At 33.3% G+C, this 19,021-nt stretch overlaps 1 protein-coding gene and 1 pseudogene across 1 annotated transcript; both read left to right on the top strand.

Annotated features, from left to right (window-relative positions):
- Nucleotides 1-4,326: 4,326 nt before the first annotated feature.
- LOC116122633 lies at nucleotides 4,327-7,796 on the top strand (annotated as a pseudogene).
- A 6,805-nt stretch (nucleotides 7,797-14,601) lies between these two features.
- Nucleotides 14,602-18,510, top strand: LOC116122644 (glucomannan 4-beta-mannosyltransferase 9-like). Its single transcript, XM_031408467.1, has 9 exons — nucleotides 14,602-14,931; nucleotides 15,036-15,134; nucleotides 15,212-15,464; nucleotides 16,772-16,882; nucleotides 16,987-17,123; nucleotides 17,240-17,353; nucleotides 17,454-17,653; nucleotides 17,770-17,964; nucleotides 18,056-18,510. The coding sequence occupies exons 1-9, from the start codon at nucleotides 14,602-14,604 to the stop codon at nucleotides 18,216-18,218; spliced, it is 1,602 nt and encodes a 533-aa protein (XP_031264327.1). The 3' UTR covers nucleotides 18,219-18,510.
- Nucleotides 18,511-19,021: the final 511 nt, after the last annotated feature.

Below are 19,021 nucleotides of genomic sequence, written 5' to 3'. Positions count from 1 at the left end.
ATGAAACTATTGTAACACAATGTGGGTTCTGATGCTCTTGGCCAAAATCCAGACTGGCAAACAAGAGTTCGGAAAGAGGTTGACAATCGTGGTGGCCGATTGCCTAATGCTCAGATGCTTCGCCTCATGAAAACAATATGTTTATGCAACGAAAACTCAAACTCTTACGACGCTATTGAGATATAATAATAATACACTAAAAGTGAAATAAATTGTCAAAACAAATGCAAATATAAAAAATACCAAATCCGTGGGCACTGCAAAAGAAACTATACTATCTTCTAAAGATATTACAAATTTTGGGTAATATATAAAAAACCAAACTATATGGGCACAAAAACAATTACCCAAAACAAATCCCCATAAGGGTATAATAGAAATACTATTTGGGATGCATATTGAATCATTTTTAGCACTTACTACTACTTAGACTATTGTTAATATTTGATTAGCTATTATATAATCAATTGAGTAAGACACATGGCATCATCGTCCATCAGTAAAAAAAAGACGGTTACTAATGCAAATATTGATGTTAAAAAATTTGATGGTCAAAATAACTTTGGCCTATGGCAGTGTGAGGTAATAGATAACTTATGTCAACAAGTCTAGATATAGTTCTAGAGGAGGAAAAACTAGAAGATCGATGAAAAGACATGTGAAAGTGAATGTAAAAGCTTGTGGGATGATTCGCTCATGTCTTATAGAGAGTAGAAGTACCCATTCATGAAAGAGAATTCTACCAGTAAGTTGGAAGGCACTAAAAACAAATACTGAAGAAAAGCAATGAGAATCGACCCTATTTGATGAAAGATTGTTTCGTCTCTGTTGCAACCAGATAAGTATCAGTAGCCATATTGATACATTTAATAGATTGATTGTTGATTTGTTAAATTTGGATGAAACGACTTCAAATCCAACATTTTTTTACCACAGCTTTACTCCCTCTCTCTCTTTCCTCATAAATGGATCTCTTCTGGGTGAATTTGATAACCTTAGTATTACACTTCTTCATGAGAAAGAAAAATTGTCTTCTGAAAAAGTCTGTTCTGCTTTATCTAATCATGAAATTCAGAAAAAATGACTAGAAGGACCAGAAGGAGAATAGAGATGAATCAGCAGAGGCACTTACAAAAAAGGGGCGTAATCAGAGTCGTAAGAAGGAGAAAAAAGGAAGATCTCGTTTGAATGGAAAAACTTAACAAGGATGAATGTGTCTTTTGTCATGAAAAAGAGCATTAGAATAAAGATTGTCCGAAGCTGCAAAAGAAACTCCACTATCTTCTAAAGAATATTACAAACTTTTAGGGAATATTACAAATGCCCAAACTATATAGGCATAAAAACAATTATCCAAAATAAAGGGGAAATACAACAAAAATTTTAAACTAAGGGTCAATAAAAGAACCCTATATAAGAGGGGTGTAATGAAAATACTATTTGGGATGTATAAAACCATGGCTTGACTTCTTTTATATAGGCCTCAAAACTTTCTCCATTTTCATTCCCAACCACTATGGCTGGGAAAGAGAGAAGGAATAAGCTACAGTAAATAAATGTTGGATTTGAAATCGTTTCATCCAAATTTAACAAATCAGCAATCAATTTGTTAAATGTATCAATATGGCTACTAATACTCGTACATGGTTGCAACGAAAGACGAAACAACATTTTTATCAAATAGAGTCGATTCTCATTACTTTTCTTCATGTATTTGTTTTTCAGTGCCTTCCATAACTTATTAGCAGACTTCTCTTTCATGAATGGATACGTCTGTTCTCTACAAAGACATGAGCAAATCATCCTACAAGCTATTACATTCCAACTCACACAATCTTTCTCATCAATATCTTCTAGTTTTTTCTCCTCTAGAACTATATCTAGATCTTGTTGACACAAGATATCCATTACCTCACATTGTCATAAGCCAAAGTTATTTTGACCATCAAATTCTTCAACATCAATATTTGCATTTGTAACTGTCATTGTTTTTACTTATGTAAACGATGGTGTCATTTGTGTCTTACTCAATTGATTATATTCAATAGCTAACCAAATATTAACAGTAGCATAAGATAATAGTTAGTGCTAAAAATGATTCAATATGCACCAGAAAAATTCTCAGGAAACATTGGAGGGGTCACAAACGATCCCACTTAAAATCCAGCCTCCTTAGACATTTATCGTCTTATTGACAGAATTTCCCTAGACATGCATATAATCACATAAATAACTATTCATTGCCCTAAACCTGGCTCTGATACCACCTGTTATGTTACAAAAACTCAAACTTTAACACTAGCTACTGAAATATAATAATAACAACTACTAAAACAGAAATAAATGACCAAAATAAATGCAAAAATAAATAATCCCAGAAATTAACAAGATTCAATATTGTTACTTACATACTCAGGCACTGCAAAAGAAACTCCACTATCTTTTGAAGAAGATTACAAACTTTTGGGTAATACTACAAATACCCAAACTATATGGGCACAAAAATAATTACTCAAAACAAAAAAGAAATACAACAAAACTTTTAAACCAATGGTCCTCAATAGAAGAACCATATATAAGAGGGGTGTAATGGAAATAATGTTCGAGATGCATCATGGTTTGGCTTCTTTTATATAGGCCTCAAAACTTTCTGCATTTTCATTCCCAACCAATGTGGGATTTGCTAATCTTTTGGCTGCCTTTTATGGGCCCCCAAACCTTTCTTCATTTTCCATTCCCACCCAAGGGGGATTGCTAATGAGCCATTTTCTTTTCAAGACAGTAAACTTTTAAAATGTTTGATGATACTAATGAATTCGTGGATTAATGAGATTGAATGTGGTGGAGGAATGGCTGGTTTGAATATGTAAACTATACCAAATTACTAGGAGGTTCTATTATCACTATAAGTCTTCAACTAAATTATATATTATAAGGTTTGTGTGTTTATAATATTGTTCTTTTAAGGTGAATAATTTTTTACAAAGGAACCTTATTGGACCTCTTTGATTATGCCATGAAAGAAAGTTGATATCATCAACCACCGTGTGCTCCTTTTTCCTATTAAATATGAAAAAAAAAAATTAAAATTAATAAAAAATTAAAGCTTCCAAGAACAATCCAAAACCATTGTACGTAGAAAATACCATTACAAATATTCACCCATTCATACTAAAAACATTTTGCTCATTTTTATTGTTTTAAGGCCGAATCACGTTTTGTCCCCAATCTATGAAAATTATTCCACCCTTGGCTTCAGAAAACCCAATATTACCCCTTGGTTCGAAAAACACTACATATCACATTTAGTCAATTCAACTCAAATATTAACATTATGAAGACAGACAAAACATAATCTTACATTATGAATTGACAGGTTGCCCTTTTATAGTTAAGTTTTAATGTCTAAAGGGGAGTTGCTTTTGTCACAAATTGGGGTAAAAATGTAATTCAGCTCGATTAGTATATGCAACCACCATTGACTTGGTAAAAAAAAAAAAAAAAATCTCAACTCTTAATAGTTTCATTAAACATTCAGTTAGAAAACAAATTAATTAATGGCAACAAATTCAAATTAATGGCATAAATTTACAGAAGCAATCAATTATTGCCAGCTCTTCATTAATTTCCCACTTGTGAAAAAGACTGAAAGTGATGGTTAAACTAGTCTGAGTTAGTGCACATATAGAAATATGAACACAAAACTATAAACAGATTATAATTTAAATTCTTTTTTATACCTTACCCCAAAAGAGTTGTAAATCAAAAGCTTAAACTTAAAACGCAGCTCGATTTGACATTTACATGCTGCTTCGGATCCCAATCCTTGTCAATTGACCATTATTTTTCTTCTGTATTTATAGAGGCACACACAAGGAAACTCCCCACCATTATATATATATATATATTTCCACAATTCAATCTTGTTAATTAGTCTATTCTTTGCCTTAATTCTTTCCGTTTAAATAAACAACAAAGAGAAGAGAGAAACAAAACAGTTTATCAAAGTTTTTTTTTTTTTCTCTCTCTCTTTGTGTAATCATTTCTGAGGTAATTTCTTGAGCTCAACTTCTCTTTTATTGATGATTTTGCAAGTGGGTCTGTTTCTGAAATAGAGATCAAGTGAGCCATGATCGTCCAGCTCTAATTCACATTGCCAAACGAACTCACAAGCAAAATCACAGCCAAAAGTGAGAGCCATTTCGTTTCGCCAAAAAATAAACAAAGACCCGTGTGCTTTCGCAAACCCTTAACTCTTATAACCAAAACTACATTTTCTCAAACTCATTGACTAGCTCCAAACGGAATAGCAAAACTATCCCAACTATGGACAAACTGTCAGCCACCGTTGTTCTTCCTGAGCGATTCCAGGGCGCCCGGGATGAATTACAGGCCAAGTTGGAATAATTTGGCAGCAAACGAAAGCGCCTGATCGTTCCACTCCTGAAAGTTTTAAGTATTTATGTTTGGCTATGTCCCTAATGCTCTTCATTGAGAGAGTTTACATGGGCATTGTTATAGTTCTGTTGAAGATGTTGGAAGAAAACCTGAAAAGAAATACAAATGGGAGCCCATGAAGGACGATGTTGAGCTTGGAAACTCAGTTTATCCAATGGTCCTCGTGCAAATTCCAATGTATAATGAAAAAGAGGTACGAAACGTTTAAGTTAAAGCCATTTAGGTTCACATTCTATATATATATATAAATCTGCTAACTAAGTTAGATATATGGTTACTGTTCCATTCGTCTTGGTTTATCAGCTTTCCATTGGCGCCGCCTGTGGCCTTTCTTGGCCTTCTGATAGGATTATAATTCAAGTTCTCGATGACTCGACAGACCCAACCAAGGTTTGGCATCAAATTCAGATTTTTAACAAGTTTTTGATGTGTATGTGACAATTTCGGGGATAAAAATGAACAGGATTTTGTTAGCTGGAATGCCAAAGATGGGCGAGCAAAGGCATAAATATAAAGTACGAGATAGAGACAACAGAAGGATACAAAGCAGGGCTCTGAAAGAAGGAAGAGAGCATGTTATGTTAAACATTGTGATTATGTCGCCATTTTTGATGCTGATTTTCAACCTGAACCTGATTTTCTATGGCGCACAATTCCATTTCTAGCTCACAACCAGAAATTGCTCTTGTTCAAGCTCGCTGGAAATTTGGTAAAATTCTCTTTTCATTAACTTTAATTAATCACTATTGGTTATAGTTATTGTTGAATTAAACTTGTGTCGGTGGTCATTTATAATATTTTTTCCTGTGCTTTTGGACACCATATTCTAAAAGCATATCATATGGGTCAAATTTGCTTTCTTTTTCATTCTCGCAACTTTTAGGAAAATATGAAAAGCCCTTGAGATCTGGAGATATCAATTACAACCCTATAACTTTAGAACCGGTCAGTTTTTTTTTTTTTTAAATGCTAACTTGTTTTGACCGATAATTTCAGAAAAAATTATCATCTTTTCTGTACAAATAATCTTCCAGAAGGTAAGAAATTTTTCAAAGTTTTTATGGTCAAACCAAGTCAAAGTTTAAAATAGTAGGATTCTTAATGAAAAGGTCTTACTATTAATCAAAACGAAAACTTCAGGGGTCATTGATATTTTCCCTAATTTTACATACATTTTAATATTTACTTAAAGTGTGGATGTTGTATCAGATAGAAACAAAAAGGCGGTGGTGAACTCATATTATATTTGATTTTTCCAATTTTGAACAAACTAAAATGTGACACATCAACACATCAAATTTTGGGACCCAAAATTAGTGGGTCAATTTTTATGCATCCCAATAGAATAATATTTATCATCATAAGCAGCAACAAGGCCACCTTTCAATATTAAAAAATAAAAAGGTTAAAAAAAACAAAATTTAATTTTTCTGCTTACAGCACCTCGGTTAATTCTCTAGAGTCTATAGGATATGTGAGAATTTATAGAACCTCCTATACTTTTTTATCGGTGGTTAAATTTTTATAAATTAAATTGTTTCATTTTGTCAGATTTGGCCTGAATGCAAATCAATAAAGTCATCCGTTTATTGAAACTGATAGTGTATATTACACTATAAGGCCACCAGAAAGGACAGTGACAGTTTCTCTGAATTGTATTTAGACCAAAAGATTATTTGGTTGGTCCAAAGTCCAAACCACCAGTTTTAATTAATTTAGATCAATAATAAAAAAACCCAGTTGTTTTATAATTAGATAATATTTTTATTATTAATTTGATAGTGATACTTCAACTTTCAGTTTATTTAGATTAATATATCGCATGAGATAAATATGTTACTATTCGAGAGACCCAAAATTTATAAATTAGTCTTGATTTAAGACGAATTTTTTTTACACAATTTATGTTAATGGAATAGAAATTGGAAGTGAAGATGGGTTTGGATGGAATTGCAGTTAATGCAGATGAATGTTTGATGACAAGAAGCAAGAGATGTCATTGGATTACCATTTCACTGTGGAACAAAAGTTGGCTCTTCAAATATGCTCTTGGTTTCAATGGTAAAACAATTATTAACAAAAGTAAATGTAAAATTTAAATTTCAATGTAACATAATGGTAACTTTGAGAGGGATTTTTTCAATGAATGAGCAGGGACCGCGGTGTATGGAGAATCAGCTCTCAATGAAGCCGGTGGATGGAAAGACCGTACTACTGTGGAGGATATGGACTTGGCTGTTCGTGCTAGTCTCAAAGGCTGGAAATTTGTTTATGTTGGTGAACTCAAGGTACTAAAAACTTGTGGGCAAATTTTTAGTAAGTGTTTGTTGAAATGCCTCCGTGGATTTTTCTTTGTGGCCTTTTAAATCCATTCCTGAATTGATTAGTATTGTTTATAGGTGAAAAATGAACTTCCAAGCACCTTCAAAGCTTACAGATACCAGCAGCACAGATGGTCTGTGGCCCAGCTAATCTCTTAAGAAAATGGCGGTGGAAATTTTTAGAACTAAGGTTTTTCTTCGTCTAATTCGACTACAAAGCTAGAGAAGCGACCTTTCACTTTCTATCTCCTTTTCTGACTATATATCGTTGTTTATTGCAGAAAGTTAATCTCGGAAGAAGCTCTATGTGATTTACAGTTTCTTCTTCGTTCGAAAGTTGTAGACATATTGTCACATTCGTTTTACTGCATTGTTATGCCTGCACTGTTTTGGTTCCTGAAGTGGAAGTTCCCAAGTGGGGAGCTGTCTATATTCCTTCTATCATCACTCTTCTTAAGCTGTCGGCACCCCAAGGTCTCTACTATAAACTAGTTGTGGAAATCTGATCTGATATGAAATAGTTTTTCTGTTATTAATTAGTAGTTTCTAACATTTGTTTTATGTAAAATCCTGTAGATCAATCCACCTATTGATGTTCTGGATCCTCTTCGAAAATGTCATGTCACGCTGCACCGGACTAAGGCAACATTCATAGGCTTGCTGGAGGCAGGGAGAGTAAATGAATGGGTTGTTACTGAGAAGTTGGGAGATGCTCTCAGTCAAAATTAGGCCCCAAAGCTCAAAAGAAACCTCGTATCAGGATGGCGAAAGGTATAGTTTTGTATAGACAATTTAACCAAAGCATTACAATTACAGTGTTTGAATGTATTTCACACATTTTTCCGTTTACATAAACAGGCTGCACTTGTGGAGCTTGGAGTAGGAGCATACCTCTTCTTCGTCGGCTGCTATGATCTTGCATTCGGAAAGAACCACTACTTCATTTTCCCTTTTCCAATCCATGCGCTTCTTCAACGCAGGGATCGTTATGTTGGCACATTCGTTCCAAACTCTTAGGAAACTCGTCTGTCAGAAAAATTATCATCTCCAGAATACATCATTCAGTGATCTCAAGTTCTCCAAATAATGATTGATTAAATTTTTTGAAAATTCTCTATTCACATTGTTACTTTTTAGAAACTACACAGGGTTGTTTATTCTTTCAAGTTATTTTGAATTTGGGAAAATTTGGTTACAAACATTCCAATGTATAGATATGGGAAAAATATTGAAGGAAAGTGAAGCAAATTATTTTTATTGGAAATGTGTAGAAGCAACAGCTGGTTTTGAATATGAGTAGATTGTTGTAAAGTAGTGAGTTGAGATTTTTTTCATGAGAAAATAAAGTTGGTCAAAACAATGTTAAAAATTGATATCCTGAGTTTACTTCTCATTGTTAGTTCTCTAGTTATATTTCTTGTTTTCTATTAGATTTACTGCTTAAAGAAACCTTAAATTTATGGTGAAATTTTCAGATTAAAATACTTGTTACAGATCAAGATCCGAAATATGGCTCCGATATGAATTAATCTCATATGATGATATTTTGGGGTTTTTTTGTAGATTTAGTACCAGATTCCAGTAACTCATCCCTCCTTATGTTCTATATATCCCCAGAATTTTAAGCCAACCTAGTGAAAGTGATAGATTTAAGTACTCTCAAACTTAATGATCCCAAACTATAAGAAAAGTATGAAGATTTCACACAATATTAATCATATAACTTTTGTGTCAAAACTCGGATCTAACCAAGTTGATATTGTCCGTTCAAAAGCTAAAACCTCGAAACTTCCCTTTTGACCCAAGTTGCACAAATTTGCTCTTGGCTTCTGAGCCAGCGTCAATGCGTGGGATGTGACATTGATTATGAATCAAATATGTCAATGGATTCCATCGTGAATTCTAAAAGATAACAAGAGGTGATAACAGGGCTTTGCTCCGCTTAATCTCGGAACCAGCCCGGAAAGCTTCGTTCGAAACTTCAGAAACAAGGAATCAGGTCCTCCACCTTCATTTTTGCTCAGAAATATTGGCGATTTGAGGAAGAATCAATCAAAAGTTTCCAAGGACTCTCAGTAGCAACATTAATACACATAATTGTTCTTCCATTCTCTTCTCATCTTCGATCAATGGCGAAAAGAGCGGTAAATATTTGATAATTAATGAAAAGATTTAATTACATCCATCAATTTACTGTTTAATTACATTAATATATACAGGTAAAAATTTGTGTTTGCTCTCAGAAACAAGCAAATCATGTAATGAATGAGCCTGAAATGTGAAAGAAAAATAAGCATGTGCACTTCTTGGGATTAGGGAAGCCTTCTTATAAAATCAATACGGCTCCTGTTGCTCGGCAATGGCTTCTCTATCCAATGGTGCAATTTGGGCTATCAAAGACGAATTCTTGCTCCTGAGAAGGTAGTACACGAAAATTGCGTAATAGTTTCGACTGATATCTTTTAAATCCGGAATAGGAAAGAATACAAAATTTTCTTATGGGATGTTTTGAACTTAATGGTGGAATGTTTGATGATACTAAGAATTCGTGGAGTAATGAGATTGATGTGGTGGAGGAATGGCTGGTTTGAATATTGATGAATACATAAGAAGATTCTAGGAGATGTATCTCAAGAGCTGCTTTGGGAGCAATTACTCCAAAGAAGGGAGATTTTCAAAAAGCTTACATCTTTAAGAGGCCTTGTCTAGAGTTCTTTTCCGAGATTGGGGTTCCTGAAAAAAGTTCATAACTTCAGCAATTATATATTGAACTTGAAAATTAAGGTACTTTCAACCAAGACCAACAGGTAAATATGGAGATTAGAGAAAAAAGTCCATGAATATTTTTGAAAGTGGTGGAAAAAAGAAACAAAACCAGAGAAGGTTTTAGCAAGCAATCCTTGAAGATGCTGAAGAAATAGATGTTTCAATGGGGAAATTCATGTTAAAACTGCACAAAACATCCATTTAGCTGGGTTAGAAACTATGTCGTAACAACAATGTGGGTTCTGATGCTCTTGGCCATACCAGACTGGCAAACAAGAGTTCGGAAAAAAGGTTGACAATTGTGGTGGCCGATTGCCTAATGCTCAGGTGCTTCGCCTTATAATAACTACTAAAATTGAAATAAATTGCAAAAAAATGCAAATATAAAAAATACCAAAAAATGATGTACTCCTTGGGCATGCAAAAGAAACTACACTATATTTCTAAAGATATTACAAATTTGGGTAATACTACAAAAAACAAACTATTGGGCACAAAAACAATTACCACAAAAAACAAAATAAACAAATCCCAATAAAGCCTATAAAAGGTGTAATGGATACTATTGGATGCATATTGAATCATTTTTAGCACTTACTACTATCCTAGACTATTGTTAATATTGATTAGCTATTATATAATCAATTGAGTAAGACACAAATGGCATCATGTCTACATCAGTAAAAAAAAGACGGTTACAAATGCAAATATTGATGTAAAAAATTTGATGGTCAAAATAACTTTGGCCTATGGCAGTGTGAGGTAATGATAATTTATGCCAAGATCTAGATATAGTTCTAGAGGAGGAAAAACTAAAAGATATCGATGAGAAAGACTTGTGAGGGAATGTAAAAGCTTGTGGGATGATTCGCTCATGTCTTTATAGAGAGAGAAGTACCATTATGAAAGAGAAGTCACCAGTAAGTTAGGAAGGCATAGAAAACAAATACGTGAAGAAAAGAATGAGAATCGACTCTATTTGATGAAAAGATTGTTTCGTCTTCAGTTGCAACCAGATAGAGTATCAGTAGCCATATTGATACATTTAAAGATTGATTGTTGATTTTAAATTTGGATGAAACGATTCAAATCCAACATTTATTTACCACGTTATGGTAGAAAAACTAAGTTATCAATGACTAGGATGATTATAAATTATAATTTTATTTGATACCTTAGTAATAATTTGTAATTAGTATATTGATTATTGTCTATTAACTTGTTATTAATTATTGAAGACGATATTATATCCATTCTTTTATAAAGAAGAGGGATAAAGATGTTGTTAAGGTATATTGATATTGATGTTGATATCTTAGTAATAATTTGTAATTAGTTCGGCTGTTCATTTGAGACTCTTATGTATATTACTCAATAAGTTTTGAGTTTGACTTTTTACGACTACTAATAAGGGATGGTTATTAGAGACTTACTTTACTGTTAATTTCAAGTCTGAGGAACTAGTTGACCTTGCATACAAGCTGGCTTTGACATCTCCGGATATAAAAAATCTAAAATCTAAAATAATTTGAATGTTAGTTACCGAAGGTGAATAACTTTAAAAAAATATATAATAGTTTTTTATTTGTTTCTTTCCAATTTTTTCAAAGAGTTGTTGATATGTCATGGTTTGTTGGTGGAATATGTTATGAGGGTTGACGTAGAACCATATCAACGCAAGTGATCAGAGCTTAGGTAAGTCCAGGTGCTATTCAGGTGCAGTCACGTCGCGCACTGATGCAAAAGGCGTGCTCCTGCTAATGCAGAAGATGCGCGTCAGGCTAGTAAAAGACTGGAGGTGATCCACATGTCCAATCCCTGCTAGACTCGAGTAAATCACTCGGGCAGGTGAATAACGGGGCGCAAGGAAGGATTTGGACAGCAATCTAACACATTTCCTGATTTAGTAATTATTACCTCAATCCATCTCACTATAAATAGAGGGCTCCTCTCCAATTTGTGGGATTAGCTAATTTCTCTTTGTAATAGCATACTTATTTTCTCTTTGTAATCACTTATAAATCAGCTCGCTAAACGCGACCTGACCTCAGTATATTAATACAATATCAATGGACGTAAGAGTCGCTTGTTTAAGCATCCGAACCACTTTGAACATCGTTTCCCATCTTTTATCCACTCTCATATGCTTATTCGCGTGTGTTCTCTGAGTCAGCTCAACATTTCACATGTGTGTTTAGTTGGTGACAAAATCTCGCATCAACAGAATATATAATTGTTGAACACATTGCCGGATAATGAAAACACAAAATTAATTTCTTGTTTTTCAGTTTAACAAATATAATTTTCGTGTAGAATAACAATACTAAGAAAATAATCCTTAAATCAAGCTCATGAATTCCAACAACCAAACATAATTAATTTCTCATAAATGATTATACCATAATTCTTCTCACACTTTAGACATGAAAAATACAAGTGCTTGACGTAATTCATTTCTTTTCACAATTTTGGTGTCTCAATTTTCTTTTTCCTGAATTATTGGCAATTTGTCTACTGCTTATATAATCAATATAATACTCCCATTTGTTGTTAAAATCTTTTTGATGACCAGAAGCGTCCGAGTAATCCCCCGAAACTCTAAAACTACTGGTCGGATAAGAGCTCCAGTAGCTATCCCTATTAGCAATCGAGAAGAGACTCGAACTCAAACCTCTTGAGTAATACACTTAAAAGTCTCTATCGAACCACTCGACCACCCAAAGACAGTTAAAAAATTGGGAATCAATCAAAACTTTTAAACTAAGGGTACTCAATTAAAGAACCCTATATAAGAGGGGTGTAATAGAAATACTATTAAAACCTATTTGTACTTATCAGCCAATTAATTAGGACTTTGGAGATTACAAAAAAAATCCAATTACTCCAACTAGTGTTTTCTTCATTTAATAAGTAGTTATGAATTATTCAAAGTTTGGTATTATATGATGCTACAGTCAATGTATTTGGAAAAAAAAATAAGAAAGAAAAATTAAGCAAATTTGAAAGTTAAAACAGTATGAAGTAGTCACTTTCTGTCATGAATGTCTATCTTTTTCTTTTAAATTCCGGCAATTTTTTTCCATTTCATGCAATTAATATTTTCTTCGTTAGATAAGTAGTTTATGAATTATTCAAACTTGATATTAAATGATGGATGCAAGAAAAATGTATTAAAAGACAAAATAAGAAAAAGAAAATTATATATATATATATTTTTTAATAATCAGAGGTGTTCGGATCAGTTTACACGCATCTCAACTAATCCCTCGAGACCCTAGAACTATTGGTTGGGTAAGAACTTCAGTAGCTACCCCTATTAATAACCGAAGAGGGACTCGAACTCAAGACCTCTTGAGTAACAAACCTAAGAGTCTCTATCCAACTACTCAACCACCCGAAGATAATTGAAAAATTATAATCATTCTCTTTTATGAACGTCTTAATCTTTTTAATATTCATATAAATTTTCGACGCGGGGAATTTATTATAAAACTAGTTCAAAATTTGTGACATTGAACGGGTAAACTATACCAAATTACTAGGAAGGTTCTATTATCACTATAAGTCTTCAACTAAATTATATATTATAAGGTTGTTGTTGTTATAATATTGTTCTTTTAAGGCTGAATAATTCTTTTTACAAAGGAACCTTATTGGACCTCTTTGATTATGCCATGAAAGAAAGTTGATATCATCAACCACCGTGTGCTCCTTTTTCCCTATTAAATATGAAAAAAAAAATTAAAATTAATAAAAAATTAAAGCTTCCAAGAACAATCCAAAACCATTGTACGTAGAAAAATACCCATTACCTATAAATTAATTCCACCCAATTTCAAAATACTAAAAACATTTTGCTCATTCTTTTTATTGTTTTAAGGCCGAATCACGTTTTGTCCCCCAATCTATGGTAAAAATCTATTCCCACCCTTGGCTTCAGAAATACCCAATATTACCCCTTGGTCTCGAAAACACCTAATACAGTATCACATTTAGTCAATTCACCTCAAATATGTAACATTATGAAGACAGAAAACATAATCTTACATTATGAATTGACAAGGTTGCCCTTTTATAGTTAAGTTTTAATGTCTAAAGGGGAGTCTTTTTGTCACAAATTGGGGGTAAAAATGTAATTCAGCCTCGATTTAGTATATGCAACTCACCATTGACTTGGTAAAAAAAAAAAAAAAAAAAACTCAACGTCTTAATAGTTTCATTAAACATTCAGTTTAGAAAACAAATTAATTAATGGCAACAAAATTCAAATTTTAATGGCATAAATTTACAGAAGCAATCAATTTATTGCCAGCTCTTCATTAATTTCCCACTTGTGAAAAAGACTGAAAGTGATGGTTAAACTAGTCTGAGTTAGCTGCACATATAGAAATATGAACACAAAACTTGATAAACAGACTTATAATTTAAATTCTTTTTTATACCTTTACCCCAAAAGAGTTTGTAAATCAAAAGCTTAAACTTAAAACGCAGCTCGATTCTGACATTTACTTGCCTGCTTCGGATCCCCAATCCTTGTCAATTTGACCATTATTTTTCTTCTGTATTTTATTAGAGGCCAACACAAAGGAACTCCCCCACCATTTATATATATATATATTTCCACAATTCAATCTTGTTAATTTAGCTCTCATTCTTTGCCTTAATTCTCTTCCGTTTAAATAAACAACAAAGAGAAGAGAGAAACAAATACAGTTTCATCAAAGTTTTTTTTTTTTTCTCTCTCTCTCTTTGTGTAATCATTTCTGAGTTAATTTCTTGAGCTCAACTTCTCTTTTATTGATGATTTTGCAAGTGGGTCTGTTTCTGAAATAGAGATCAAGTGAGCCATGATCGTCCAGCTCTAACTTCACATTGCCTAAACGTAACTCACAAGCAAAAATCACAGCCAAAAGTGAGAGCCATTTCGTTTCAGACCCAAAAAATAAACAAAGACCCGTGTGCTTTTCGCAAACCCTTTACCTCTTTATAACCAAAACTACATTTTCTCAAACTCATTGACCTAGCTCCAAACGGAATAGCATAAACTATCCCAACTATGGACAAACTGTCAGCCACCGTTGTTCTTCCTGAGCGATTCCAGGGCGCCCGGGATGATATTACAGGCCAAGTTGGAATAATTTGGCAGCAAACGAAAGCGCCATTGATCGTTCCACTCCTGAAAGTTTTAACGTATTTATGTTTGGCTATGTCCCTAATGCTCTTCATTGAGAGAGTTTACATGGGCATTGTTATAGTTCTGTTGAAGATGTTTGGAAGAAAACCTGAAAAGAAATACAAATGGGAGCCCATGAAGGACGATGTTGAGCTTGGAAACTCAGTTTATCCAATGGTCCTCGTGCAAATTCCAATGTATAATGAAAAAGAGGTACGCATAACGTTTAAGTTAAAGCCATTTAGGTTCACATTCTATATATATATAAATCTGCTTAACTAAGTTAGATATATGGTTACTGTTCCATTCGTCTTCAGGTTTATCAGCTTTCCATTGGCGCCGCCTGTGGCCTTTCTTGGCCTTCTGATAGGATTATAATTCAAGTTCTCGATGACTCGACAGACCCAACCATAAAGGTTTGGCATCAAATTCAGATTATTTAACAAGTTTTTGATGTGTCATGTGACAATTTTCCGGGGATAAAAATGAACAGGATTTTGTTAAGCTGGAATGCCAAAGATGGGCGAGCAAAGGCATAAATATAAAGTACGAGATAAGAGACAACAGAAATGGATACAAAGCAGGGGCTCTGAAAGAAGGAATGAAGCATAGTTATGTTAAACATTGTGATTATGTCGCCATTTTTGATGCTGATTTTCAACCTGAACCTGATTTTCTATGGCGCACAATTCCATTTCTAGCTCACAACCCAGAAATTGCTCTTGTTCAAGCTCGCTGGAAATTTGGTAAAATTCTCTTTTCATTAACTTTAATTAATCACATTTATTGGTTATAGTTATTGTTGAATTAAACTTGTGTCGGTGGTCATTTTATAATATTTTTTTCCTGTGCTTTTGGACACCATATTCTAAAAGCATATCCATATATGGGTCAAATTTGCTTTCTTTTTCATTCTCGCAACTTTTTAGGAAAATATGAAAAGCCCTTGAGATCTGGATGATATCAATTACACCCCTAATAACTTTAGAACCGATCAGTTTTTTTTGTTATTTTTGAAATGCTAACTTGTTTTGACCGATAATTACAGAAAAAATTATCATCTTTTCTGTACAAATAATCTTCCAGAAGGTAAGAAATTTTTCAAAGTTTTTATTGGTCAAACCAAGTCAAAGTTTAAAATTAGTAGGATACTTAATTGGAAAAGGTCTTACTATTAATCAAAACGAAAACTTCAGGGGTCACTTTAATATTTATCCCTAATTTTACTATACATTTTAATATTTACTTAAACTGTGGATGTTATCGTCAGGTAGAAACAAAAAGGCGGTAGTTGAACTCATTATTATATTCTTGATTTTTCCAATTTTGAACAAACTAAAATGTGACACATCAACACATCAAATTTTGGGACCCAAAATTAGTGGCTCAAATTTTTATGCATGCCCCAATAGAATAATATTTATCATCATAAGCAGCAGCCAAGGCCACCTTTCAACTATTAAAAAATAAAAAGGTAAAAAAACAAAATTTAATTTTTTCTGCTTACATGCACCTCGGTTAATTCTCTAGAGTCTATTAGGATATGTGAGAATTTATAGAACCTCCTTATACTTTTTTATAATCGGTGGTTAAATTTTTCTAAATTAAATTGTTTCATTTTTGTCAGATTTGGCCATGAATGACCAAATCAATAAAGTCATCCAGTTTATTGAAACTGATAGTGTACACTATACAGCCATACAGGCCACCAGAAAGGACAGTGACAGTTTCTCTGAATTGTCATTTAGACCAAAAGATTATTTGGTTGGTCCAAAGTCCAAACCACCAGTTTTAATTAATTTAGATCAATAATAAAAAAAAACCCAGTTGTGTTCATAATTAGATAATATTTTTATTATTAATTTGATAGTGATACTTCAACTTTCAGTTTATTTAGATTAATAGTATATCGCATGAGATAAATATGTTAACTTATTCGAGAAGACCCAAAATTTATAAATTAGTCTTGATTTAAGACGAATTTTTTTTTACTCAATTTATGTTAATGGAATAGAAATTGGTAAGTGAAGATGGGTTTTGGATGGAATTGCAGTTAATGCAGATGAATGTTTGATGACAAGAATGCAAGAGATGTCATTGGATTACCATTTCACTGTGGAACAAGAAGTTGGCTCTTCAACTTATGCCTTCTTTGGTTTCAATGGTAAAACAATTATTATTACCAAAAGTAAATGTAAAAGTTCAAATTATTCAATGTAACATAAATGCTAACTTTGAGAGATGGATTATTTTCAATGAATGATGCAGGGACCGCCGGTGTATGGAGAATCACAGCTCTCAATGAAGCCGGTGGATGGAAAGACCGTACTACTGTGGAGGATATGGACTTGGCCGTTCGTGCTAGTCTCAAAGGCTGGAAATTTGTTTATGTTGGTGACCTCAAGGTACTAAAAATCTTGTGGGCAAATTTTTAGATAAGTGTTTGTTGAAATGCCTCAGTGGATTTTTCTTTTGTGGCCTTTTAAATCCATTCCTGAATTGATTAGTATTTGTTTTATAGGTGAAAAATGAACTTCCAAGCACCTTCAAAGCTTACAGATACCAGCAGCACAGATGGTCTTGTGGCCCAGCTAATCTCTTTAAGAAAATGGCGGTGGAAATTTTTAGAACTAAGGTTTTCTTTCTGTCTTAATTTCGACTACAAAGCTAGAGAAGCGAACTTTCACTTTCTTATATCTTCCTTTTCTGACTATATATCCTGTTGTTTATTGCAGAAAGTTAATCTCTGGAAGAAGCTCTATGTGATTTACAGTTTCTTCTTCGTTCGAAAGATTGTAGCACATATTGTCACATTCGTGTTTTACTGCATTGTTATGCCTGCAACTGTTTTGGTTCCTGAAGTGGAAGTTCCCAAGTGGGGAGCTGTCTATATTCCTTCTATCATCACTCTTCTTAATGCTGTCGGCACCCCAAGGTCTCTATACTATAAACTAGTTGTGTGAAATCTTGATTCTAGATTATGCAAATAAGTTTTTTTTCTTGTTTATTAATTAGTAGTTTCTAACATTTGTTTTATGTAAAATCCTGTAGATCAATCCACCTATTGATGTTCTGGATCCTCTTCGAAAATGTCATGTCACTGCACCGGACTAAGGCAACATTCATAGGCTTGCTGGAGGCAGGGAGAGTAAATGAATGGGTTGTTACTGAGAAGTTGGGAGATGCTCTCAAGTCAAAATTAGGCCCCAAAGCTCAAAAGAAACCTCGTATCAGGATTGGCGAAAGGTATAGTTTTGTATAGACAATTTAACCAAAGCATTACCAATTACAAGTGTTTGATATGTATTTCACACATTTTTCCGTTTTACATAAACAGGCTGCACTTGCTGGAGCTTGGAGTAGGAGCATACCTCTTCTTCGTCGGCTGCTATGATCTTGCATTCGGAAAGAACCACTACTTCATTTTCCTCTTTCTCCAATCCATTGCCTTCTTCATCGCAGGGATCAGTTATGTTGGCACATTCGTTCCAAACTCTTAGCGAAACTCTGTGTCAGAAAATTTATCATCTCCAGAATACATCATTCAGTAAATCTCAAGTTCTCCAACTAATGATCTGATTAAATTTATTTGAAAATTTCTCTATTCACATTGTTACATTTTTAGAATACTACACAAGGGTTGGTTTATTCTTTCAAGTTTATTTTGAATTTGGGAAAATGTTGGTTACAAACATTTCACATGTATAGATATGGGAAAAATATTGGAAGGGAAAGTGAAGCAAATTATTTTTAATTGGAAATGTAGTAGAAGCAACAGCTGGGTTTTGAATATGAGTAGATTGTTTGTAAAGTAGTGAGTTGAGATTTTTTTCATGAGAAAATAAAGTTGGTCAAAACAATTGTTAAAAATTGATATCCTGAGTTTACTTCTCATTGTTAGTTCTCTAGTTATATTTCTTGTTTTTCTATTAGATTTACTGCTTAAAGAAACTTTAAATTTATGGTGAAATTTTCAGATTAAAATACTTGTTCGCACAGTATCCAGAAATATGGCCATTGAATTAATCTCCATATGATGATATTTGGGGGGTTTTCGTAGATTTAGTACCAGATTCCAGTAACTCATCCCTCCTTATAATTTCTATATATCCCCAGAATTTTAAGCCAACCTAAGTGAAAGTAATAGATTTAAGTACTCTCAAACTTATTGATCCCAAACTATAAGAAATGTATGAAAGATTTCACCAATATTAATCTATATAACTTTTGTGTCAAAACTCGGATCTAACCAAGTTGATATTGTCCGTTCCAAAAGCTAAAACCTCGTAAACTTTCCCTTTTG

The sequence above is a fragment of the Pistacia vera genome, unplaced genomic scaffold (genome assembly GCF_008641045.1).
Source record: "Pistacia vera cultivar Batoury unplaced genomic scaffold, PisVer_v2 Contig136, whole genome shotgun sequence".
In the NCBI taxonomy this organism is placed as follows: domain Eukaryota; kingdom Viridiplantae; phylum Streptophyta; class Magnoliopsida; order Sapindales; family Anacardiaceae; genus Pistacia; species Pistacia vera.
Note: the sequence above shows the minus strand (reverse complement) of the source record. Positions and strands in the feature narration are given on the sequence as shown.

Bases quoted from the DNA above. Each gene is read 5' to 3' on its own strand.
- LOC116122644 (XM_031408467.1), top strand. From the start codon at position 14,602: ATGGACAAACTGTCAGCCACCGTTGTTCTTCCTGAGCGATTCCAGGGC. The intron at 15,465-16,771 runs GTAAAATTCTCT...ATGGAATTGCAG, and splicing joins TCAAGCTCGCTGGAAATTTG to TTAATGCAGATGAATGTTTG. The intron at 17,654-17,769 runs GTCTCTATACTA...AAAATCCTGTAG, and splicing joins AATGCTGTCGGCACCCCAAG to ATCAATCCACCTATTGATGT.